This window comes from Cebus imitator, unplaced genomic scaffold, assembly GCF_001604975.1.
Source record: "Cebus imitator isolate Cc_AM_T3 unplaced genomic scaffold, Cebus_imitator-1.0 Scaffold344, whole genome shotgun sequence".
NCBI classification, from domain to species: domain Eukaryota; kingdom Metazoa; phylum Chordata; class Mammalia; order Primates; family Cebidae; genus Cebus; species Cebus imitator.
The window spans coordinates 446,452-457,011 of NW_016107659.1; the positions used below are offsets into that span (position 1 = coordinate 446,452).

Genomic DNA, 10,560 nt, shown 5'->3' on the forward strand with positions numbered 1-10,560 from the left:
GATAGCAGGGGGAGAAATGCCAGATGTAGGTGATGGGGAGGAAGGCAGCAAATCACACTGCCATGTGTGTTCCTATGCAACAATTTTGCATGTTCTTCACATGTACCCCAAAACCTAAAATACAATAAAATAAATAAATGGGAAAAAAAAAGAAAAAGTGTCAAAACAGAAACAATTTTTACAAAGACCAAAGAACACTATCCATAGAGAAATATGTGCCTTATTTTACTTGTTGAAATGAGCAGAGAATCTAGGATTATTTCCATTCTCATCATGGTATCATTTCGTAGCTGCAGCAATTCGTTTGTGGTCCTTTTCTCTGAATTTCAGAGTTCCCTTCAAGAAACAGAAGTTCCTAGAGCAGATGGAGGGGCAGTAAGAGATCTCAGCCTCCTGCACTCTAACCCTCAACTGCTCTAGGTTCCAGGTTCTTCAGACGGAACTACCTCTAGATACTTGAAGCCAAAAAAATAGTGTGATGGAGCATTATGGATATTGAACTAGGAGTCATATGATCTGGTTCTAGAGTGAGAGCTTCCTTTCCTGAGATGCATGGTCTTGGTTTTAAGTCAATTTTCTTCTGTGGTCTCAGTTTCCATGCTTGTGAAATGAGAAGATTGGGCTGGGTGGTATCTAAGGTCTCTTTCCATTCTTCTAGCTTGAGTTGGGGAAAGGGAAAGGCACAGGATTGGTGGCAATTTTGGGGGTCTTTGGATTGGGAGGCAGAGTCCCACCATGTTTGGCAAGCGCAGGACATATTTCAGCACTGTGGGAGTGTCTTCTCTCACTCCCCTCAAAGGTGTTGACCTTTGTCGAGTACATGAAGTGTTAGTGACATGGAGGAAGGGAAAGGATATCAAGAAATCTGAAATATGGTTTCTGCCCTCAAAGGTTTACAGTTGAGTTGGTAAACACAAAGGCAAGAGTCTAAGGCCAGGAGTCCAGAAGATGTACATACCATCTTACACATGCATTGACTTTATCAAGCAATGGGCATTTATGCCGAGCTCACAATTAGAGGCATATATCCATGGCTGGGCAGCCCTATCCAGGAGAAGATGAAGGAATGTCCTACAGGTCTTGTTGGCTTCTTACTTTGTGGATTCACCATTTTTCCCCAGAAGGGTCTGTTTTCTTTTTTAAATGTCGCTTTATTTTGGTCTTTTCATGGCACACATTCCGGTCTGTCTCCACAGAATGCATGCCACATGGGATAATAGGTAGGTTGGGTGTAAGGAGACAGGAGTGGGGAGAAGATGGCAATGGAAAAAAAAGCATTAACTAAAATCTTAGGGTAAGAAAATACAAGCTGCATTAAGGAGGGAACTGGTAGACTAGTTTGGCTATTATATAGCTTTAAAGAGTATTTTTTTAAAAAACAACAAAAACCTGAAAACATAATTAGGATTCGGGTGAAGTAGCATGATGTAGTAAAAAGAGAAACCAAGGATGAATGCTAGCCCTACCATCCCCCGTCTGCCTGCCTTTGAGCAAGTTATTTCATCTCTCTGTGTCTATATCTCCACTTGGTAAAATAGGAGTAATAACACCAATTTTATAGCATTTTGTGAGGATTAACTTAAGTGATGTATGAGAAGCTCCTGGCACATGAAGAATGATCCATATATGGTAATTTTCTCAAATTCTAGGATCTTCCTACCTCCACAGTGGCTTCTTCTGCAACCGGCGATTAGGAGAGCAGTTACCAGACAGACCTTGGACTTGAGTTCAGCTCAGCCAGTTGTAAACTCTCTGATTTTAGGCAAATTACTTAACTACTATTAGCTTCAGTTTTCTTATGTACAAAATGGGATTAGTCATACTTACCTTATAAGATTATTGAAAGGTTTAGGAATATATCATGTTAAGCCCCCAATAATACCTGGTAGGAAGGGGAAAGGGAGTAGAATTCAATAAATCATGGTGATGGGGGAAAGAAGAAGGAAAGAGAAGCTAGTTTGAGAACCTTGAATTCTTGACTAAGAAGCCCAGAATTTATATTGTGGGCAGTGGAGAGTCACTGAAGGTGATTTTTCAGATAGAAAACCATAGGATAAAGATGAAAAGAATCTTAACATTGTTGAGAATGTGCCAAGAAGGTGCTCAGGGCAAGGGAGAACAGCCTGGATGGAGAGAGACCAACTTACTGAAGACAAAAGCCAGCTTGTTTTGTGTATCTGCTATATAATTCTTTTACTACCAAATGGATTTATTCTTCTGGAATCTGACAATTCTGATATATGAGAGAGGCAGAGATAGAAATGGAGAGCAAGGGAAGGGACAGAGGGGAGAAAGAGAAAGAAAGAGGGGCCAGGAGAGAGAGAGAGATACAGTAGTTCCATCTCCACGGGGGATGTGTTCCAAGACCCCCAGTGGATACCTGAAATTACAGATAGTACTGAACCCTATATATGCAGTGGAACTAGTGTGAATTTCATTTTTCTTCTTCACAATTTCACAGATAGAAGATTTGTGCTTACCTTACCGTAAGATCTTAGCAACCTCAGCATCTGATTTTTTAAAAGCTGCACTTCATGGCTTTTCTTTGGCATATCTGAATGGACAGAGTCACTGCTCTTGCACTGTGGGGGCATTATGAAATCGAACATAGGCACTTGGATACCACCACGGTGAATCTGACAACTGAGACGGCTGCTGACCAATGGGCAGGGAGCATATGCAGTGTGGATATGCCAGGCAGAGGCATAATTCATATCCCAGCAGGACGGAGCAGGGCAGTGAGCTATTTCACCATGCTACTCATAACTTATAAATTGTTTATTTCTGGAATTTCCTATTTAATATTTTTGGACTGTGGCTGATCGAGGGTAACTGAAATTGCGGAAAGCAAAAATACAGATAAAGGGTACGGCTTGCTGTACAGAGATAGAGATGAGAGGAGGGAGCTGTCCTCAAGGGCTTTTTGTGTGGAGATGTCTGGCACACAGATACGCTGCACACAGGTGGCTTGAGAGAACTTGCATCCAGGTATCAATCTGGCATTGACACGTTGAATTTTCAGTTGACCAGTGACTACTTTAAATAGAACTGGGGAGCTGCTGTGGAAGAGGGGAGAACACCACCTCCACTTTATCTCACCTCCACCAAGATGAGCCTGAACCCCTGAGAACAGCTTACTACACCCTGCCTCTGGGTCATCTGCTGACCACATTTCTCTCTTCTGGTCTAGGAAGAGATTGATTTCTGGTCAACAGGACACCCCCTGACAAAAATGACTTCCTGCCATTTCCTTCCGCTCCATTTTCGATTCAATTGCTATTTTGTTTGGAGGAGTGCTGTGGTCAGAATGTTTATGTCTCCCTCAAATTCATATGCTGAAATCCTAACCCCCAAGGTAGGGCCTTTGAAGGTGCTTAGGTCATAAGGGTGGAGTCCTTGTGAATGGGATCAGCGCTCTTATTAAAGAGGCCCAAAGGGGCTTGTTTGCCCTTTTCAGCATGTGCAGATGCAGGGAGAAGGCACATCTGTGCCCTCACCAGATACTGCCAGCCCTTTGAGCTGGGACTTCACAGGCTGCAAAACTGTGAAAAATAAATGTTTGCAGTTTACAAGCTGTCCGTTTCTGGTACTTTTGTTGTCGCGGCCTGGATGGACAAAGTAGGAGGGTGAGTTTGTCTTTGTGAGAATGGTCCTTGACTTAGCTTATTTTGAAAGCAAAATGTCTTTAACTTTAGTTTATGTTTTTTACATAATTTTTCTTTTTTCTTTTTCACTAGTCATCCAAACACTGGATGTCTAATAACTAATGGGCATCAGCAACCTCCCAAAGTCAGTTTCTGTTGTCAAAGTTGTTACTGCCCTGAAGGCTGGTACCTGGTTTGTTCAGCTGAGAGTGGCCAGCAGGTTAGTACCTGTGCCGGCCCAAACCCACTGTGAGGACACTCAGGTGCCCTGCAGCCGCTCTTTGAAAGGCTGCCCCCTCCTGGTGGAGTGCTTCCTGTGTGCAGCCTGAATCAGAGCTCCATGGATCAGTGGATTTTGTGGATGACAGTTGAATAAAAATGCCAACTGAATGTCCCTCAAAGGACAATGCTCTGTATTGTCATCTGAAAGCTTTTCTCAGCCCAGCTTTCAGTTCTGAAAGATTTTGGTTGTCCTGCTAAAATGGATGAAATGGTTGGCCCCCAAGATACCTATAGGGCCCCCTTTTTTGGGGGGGATTATGGGAGTATTTACTAAAATCTGCCTTTTTGTTTTAAAGACCTTTTAATGAAATACTTAGTACATCAAAAGTGTATATATATATATATATATATATATATGTGTGTATATATATATATATGTATATATATATATATGTATATGTATATGTATATATATATGTTTATTTTATGGAATACTGTCAAAGGCCCCTGTGAATCACACCTCGTTCACATCCTTGTTCTGTCCTCCCTTGGGTATTTATGTGATTGTGATTGTCCTGCTTTTTTAGAGTTTAAATTACATATATATGTATCCTTAAGTAATATATTGTTTTGCTTGCTGTTGTCTTTTACATTAAGGTCATCAAACTGATGTGTTCTTTTGTAGCTTGCATTGTTTGCATGAAATCATGTGAGATTAAACCATGTTGATATATTAAATGATCAATCATTCCTTTCCCTGCTATATGGTACTCCATTCTAACATAGTCATTCTTTGTTGACGGACATTTGGGATGTAGTTTGTTCTTATAAATAGCATTTTGGAGTATTTTTTAAGATCACAAATTCTGATGCTATGAACCTGTTTTGCACATGCCTCTTGGTACACATGTGCAAGAGTTTCTGTAGCTTTTGTAAGTTAGGGTGGGATTGCTAGGTATGAACAAACATCTACTTTATGAAATATTTCCAAGTATTTCACAAAGTGGCTGGACCAGTTTACACAGGTACGGTGAGTAGGAGTCCTTATTGATCCCATGCTTAGTAATATTTTTATTATCTCATTGACATTTTTGCCAGTGTTGTCAGTATAAAATGGAAATGCTTTCTGGTTTCAATGGGGGCAATTCCTTAATAACTTATGAGAGGAAACATTTTAAAATATATTTTGGCCATTGATGCTTCCTTTTCTGTGTTGAATTTGTTGTTACGTTTCCAATACACTGCGTTCCATTCGGTACAGCTCTGCCTGTGGCTGAGTTAGGCTAGACACGGTGCGAAGCCTGTGCTGATGGAAGGCATGCTGCTTTTCTTTGTGAAGGCCCTGAGGAGGCGGGAAGTGGCCGCTATGGACCCCATTATATCACCGACATGGGAGCCGGTGAGGATGATGAAGGATTTGAAGACGACTTAGATTTGGATATTTCCTTTGAGGAGGTAACAGTAATCTCTGCTCTCAAAACCCAGGGTGTTTATGTTTCCTTGCCGAACAAGGCAGTTTAGCCAATGGACCATAAACATTTTACTTAAAACTTAAATGGGCCCATTTGCTTTTAACACTGATTTGTTTCCTCTGACGATCAGTCTCTAGGAGCTGATAAATTAGTGGTAGGGAAGTACCAGCCCTGCTGAAGTTCTGTAGGCAGCTCCTGCCTGCGGACTTCACAATCTGGCAAAAAACATATTTAAATTTCCCATCAAGGGAAATTTCAGGAAAGCAGGTATTATAAGGAAATGAACAATTCCTTGACAAAGTCATGTGTCTTCATAATATTGTAATAAGAATAAATCATGTCATATCAGCTTTACCGCTGATTTTCTGAGTAATACAGGGAAAGGCACTGAAAGTCCCTGAGCATCAAGCCCTTTGTCCGTAAGTTGGAGTCAGTGCTATCTTGCCCGTCTCCATCATAGGGTTTTTGGGAGTGACCATGTTTTTAAGTACTAGGCAACAACTATAAATAAAGCAGTCCAGTTGCCATGCCCTGTGTTCATCTCTTTCCTTTTCTGGCTTTAGGTTAAACCACTTCCTGCTACCAAAGGAGGGAAGAAGAAATTTTTGGTGGAAAGCAAGAGGATATCTATATCTAACCCAAAGACCATTTCCAGGCTTGTCCCCCCTACCTCAGCATCTCTCCCCGTGACCACAGTGGCTCCCCAGCCCATTCCTGGAGAGAGGAAGGGGAAGAATAGTGTGGCCATGATGTCAAGGCTCTTTGACGTGCCTTGTGATGAAACTCTCTGCCCTGCCGACAGCTTCTGTGTCAATGACTACACCTGGGGGGGCTCGCGATGCCATTGCAACCTGGGCAAAGGTGGTGAGAGCTGCTCAGAAGGTAGGTCCTTGGGGGAGGGGAAGAATGTGATGATGAATTGGCACCATTGAGCACCAGAGGGCAGTTCTGTGGTCCAAATATGGTTCCTTCTAGCCCCTTTTCCAAGATAAGTTCCTTTTTCCACATATCGGTCATTAAATTAGCAATACAAGGCAAATTGTGAGGCAACTTTCATTGCTTCTAAATAGACAGCAGCCCTATTTCTATGTGTGCCAAATGTGTAGTTCCTTTAAAGCAATCAATACATCATCCTGATACTACCTTAGAGATATAGATTTTACTATAATCTCATCTCTACCAAAATATGCAGCTAAAACATATACACAAGGGTTTAGAAGGATAACAATTGGGCCAACTTATATTACACAAAGGCCCTTATAGCTGAGGGCAAGTGACAGTGCTCTTAAAGCCATTGGTTTCTTCTTAGAAAAGCCAGGGCCAGGCTCCAAAAATGCCGCTTCTTCCTAAGAATTTCAGAAGCTCAAAGGCTCCAATAATAAGAGTTGTAGGTATAAAAAGTATAGAAAAGGAGACAGTGAAATTGAACAGATTAGTGAGGGTTCTCACTCAGAGGTATCCAGGCAATGTTGTATATTGATTTTTGCTTTTCAAGAAGTGAGGAAATAGCATTCTTTTGTGTGGTCTTTTTTATTCTTCAGATATTGTTATCCAGTATCCTCAGTTCTTTGGCCACTCCTATGTAACGTTTGAACCTCTGAAGAACTCCTATCAGGCATTTCAAATTACTCTTGAATTTAGGGTAAGAGGATGTGTTGTTTGATGAGTGCTTTTTGGACACTTTAACACAGCAATGTACTATATTCAAAGGCTGGGGGAGAGGAAGGGAGGCAGCAGGGAGGGCGATCAAAGGTAAAGATGACACAGAGCCTGTCTCTAAAGTCGCTCATGAGACAGTAGGAATGAGGGGCACATTCACAACATGCAAGTGTGACAGTGAGGAGAGGGTGGGTTTGTTTAACACTGGACTATGGAGGGGCTGCTGTGAAGGTTCCAAGTGAGAATGTCAGGGTCCTAGCAGTGTTGTTCATAATAGTGATTTCTCCCAGGTCAGGACTGAGAAGAAACAATGCATTCCTCACTCCAGATTGTTTAAAAGCAGAGCCCAATTCTGTGCCTTCATCGTGATAGCTGTCACTGAACAAATAGAAAAAGTTCTCTACGCAACCCTTGCATCATGAGGGCCCAATGGAGGTTCTCTGATCTGAATCACTGCAGATAAGAATTTAATCAGTGATCTCATCTTAAACTGATTCTTTTGGGTGTCTCCAAAGACACAGAAAGGTCTGGAAGTCTGTAAAGAGGTCCCATTTGAAGTCCTGGCCACAGTGTTGAGCGTTCAAGAAATGACCTTAGTCCAAGACCACCAGCACAGCTTTCAGCTGAGCTGTTCTTATCATCCTGTTCTCCTGAGAGAAGAAGCGAATTTGCATGCCTCCCAAGAGGGAGGGAAATAAAGAGAACAAAGTGAAACATGGAATGCTCTTTGGTGAGAATAGAATTGGATGTGCACCAGCAACGTCCTTACTGTGCTCGTGGCCTTTGTACATTTGGTTTTCTGAGGCTCTGCAGGTGTGTCCACAAAGACAAGGAAAGAGTGGGTCAAAGATGGGGTCAGCTTCCTCTCGCCTCAGTGCATGCCACACACAGTTTATATCACTGCCATTTGTTTATTGAAAATGAACTGGGACCAGGTATCTGGGAGTGAATTGGAGCCCACGTGCGTGACCCTTTGTAGATAGGATCATGGTGGAGAAAATGCTCAAGTTTCACATTTGTGAGTTTTTCCAGATGGCGCTTTATGGCAGGGGAGGCGCTTACTGTTCTTGTGGCTTTTGTCTGTATAATCACAGGCAGAGGCAGAGGATGGCTTACTGCTCTACTGTGGGGAGAACGAACACGGGAGAGGGGATTTCATGTCCCTGACTATCATCCGACGCTCCCTCCAGTTCAGGTAATTCCTGCCAAAAGCCTCACACTTTTTTTGTTGTTGTTATGTTATCTTACACTGTATTTGCATTTTTATAGTATGAAAATAATATATACAGGATAGATTATGGTAGATAAAAGAACGGTTTGTATAAAACGAGCATGAACCAGTTTACCAAATACTAGGGTATTGGGATTGCAGAATAACCTATAAAACTTGAGTTTTGGAACCTTGTAATCATTCATTCATTCAGTAGTACCTACAGTGTACCTAACTCTGGAGGTGCTGTTGAATGTACCTGGCTCTGCAGGTGCTGTTGAATGTGCCTGGCTCTGGAGGTGGTGCTGAATGTACCTGGCTCTGGAGATGCTGTTGAATGTACATGACACTGGAGGTGCTGTTGAATGTACCTGGTGCTGTAAGTGCTGCTGAATGTTTCTTGAGCATCTACAGTGTACCTGGCACTGCTATCGATCCCGAGGATGGAGAGTGAGCCAAAGAAATACAGTCCCTTTTCTCTGGAGCTCTAGTGATGTGATGGGAAGAAAGCTGGAGTCTTCTCATCTCCTTTGAATAAATATGACCAACAGGTGTGGACCAAGAGGAGACTGTAACCTCCCATGGGTTCCCCACCCTCTCCTCCTCTGTGCTGTGCTGGGGAGCTCTTTGGCCTCCACTGCCCTCATTGTTTCTCCCCAACACACTCTGGAAGCCACCTTCAGCTTATGTGCGGTTTTCTGTGGGGCAGAGTTTTGTGGAGGGTTGAGGATTTTTAAAGATTCTCATGGAGATGTGCACTGCACCTCTCTGTGAACAACCAATGGGCACCAGCCTTGTCCTTCTCTGTGGTGCACTGGTTGACATCCTCATGGCACCAACCCCCTGCTCCCTGACCTCTGGCATATGACACAACCTCTCCAAGCCTGCATGTCCTCATGGGGCTATTGTGAGGGTTACACGAGTTAATTCGTAAAAGTGCTGACCCAGGGCAAGTACTCAATAAGCTTCAACCATTATTGTCTTCTTAAATTACTTTCAGCATAAAATGTGTTTTTGGTTAAGTTGAAGAAGGCTTCTGAGCATCCCACTTAGGCTAGAAGATGGGTCTCCGTGCTTTGCTAAATGACGTGATTCATGGAAGTTTGGTGTTAGCCACCAGGATCTTGGGCAGTGGTTTTCAGCTTGTGGGGCTCCAGCACTTTGAGGATCAGATAGACTCTCAGTAGCACTGGCAGTTGTTAGCTGGTAGCAGCCCTCCAACTATGCAACTCCTACTGAGTGAATTTGTTATCCTCTGGGTAAGCCTGTCCCACAATGCCTCTTAACTGCATCTCACTTCACTGATGATCTTGAGACAAAAGGAGGGCCTGAGAGTAGCTGCAGTTAATGAAAATCCTTGTAAGGAAAATGCCGGCCATGACTCCTTCCCCACAGGCAGTCTCAGGATCCAGGTGGAAGTGGCCTGGTGGCTATTTGGAAGTTGAGCAGAAAGGTCCAAGATTCCACCTGTTAGGCATAGTGACTGTGAGCACTCCTGGGCCATAGGGAGGTTGGGAAGAAAACAAGAATAATGCAGCCATCTCAGGACGCTCCTCCTCCATCTCACCTCGCCCCTGAGCCTCCTGTGGAGCTCACCTGTATTGGGTACAGCTAAGCACAGATGGCAGGGCTGGCCAGCTTGCCAAAATGAGTGTGAAGACCTGGACTTTTATGTTTTATTAGTATCACTGAGCCTGTTATTTGAGAGTCAAGGAAAGTCCTCAGAGAAATCCCTGGAAGCAGAGTGACTCACATTCTAATTCACTGTACCTTGAATTCACTTTAAACATTTGGCAATCACTGAAAACAAGGGGACCCTTAGTTGCCCATCATTTTCTTCTTTTTTACTTTCTTATGATCTTTCCTTTACTTTTCTTATGGATCCTGTCCTTTTCAGAAACAGAGAAGGCTAAATTTTTTTCTGAGCAGAAGTAATCATCTACTTCTGGTTAAAAGAAAATAAAAGTTGAAATTTTAAAAAGCTTGGCACGGTGGCTCATGCCTGTAATCCCAGCAATTTGGGAGGCCAATGCAGGCAGATTACTTGAGGTTAGGAGTTCGAGACCAGCCTGGCCAACATGGTGAAATTCCATCTCTACTAAAAATACAAAAGTTAACCAAGCGTGGTGGCGCATGCCTATAATCCCAGCTACTTGAGAGGCTAAGGCAGGAAAATCACGTGAACCCAGGAGGCAGAGGTTGAAGTGAGCCAAGAGTGCACCACCCACTGCACTTTAGCCTGGGCAACAGAGACTCTGTCTCAAATAAATAAATGAATAAATAAATAAATAAATAAAATTAATGAAAGGTAATAGCTAATCTGCATCCCATTTTCTTTCTTTCCTTTTTTTTT

General features: G+C 42.8%; 1 protein-coding gene across 1 annotated transcript in view; it reads left to right on the plus strand.

Annotated features, from left to right (window-relative positions):
• The window catches only part of EGFLAM (EGF like, fibronectin type III and laminin G domains), a 226,600-nt gene that overhangs the window by 162,885 nt on the left and 53,155 nt on the right, over positions 1-10,560 (plus strand). Inside the window, exons 8-11 of the mRNA XM_037730434.1 lie at positions 5,206-5,321; positions 5,902-6,220; positions 6,880-6,980; positions 8,092-8,192. Coding sequence (XP_037586362.1) covers positions 5,206-5,321; positions 5,902-6,220; positions 6,880-6,980; positions 8,092-8,192 — 637 coding nt within the window. The remainder of the gene's footprint in view (positions 1-5,205; positions 5,322-5,901; positions 6,221-6,879; positions 6,981-8,091; positions 8,193-10,560) is intronic.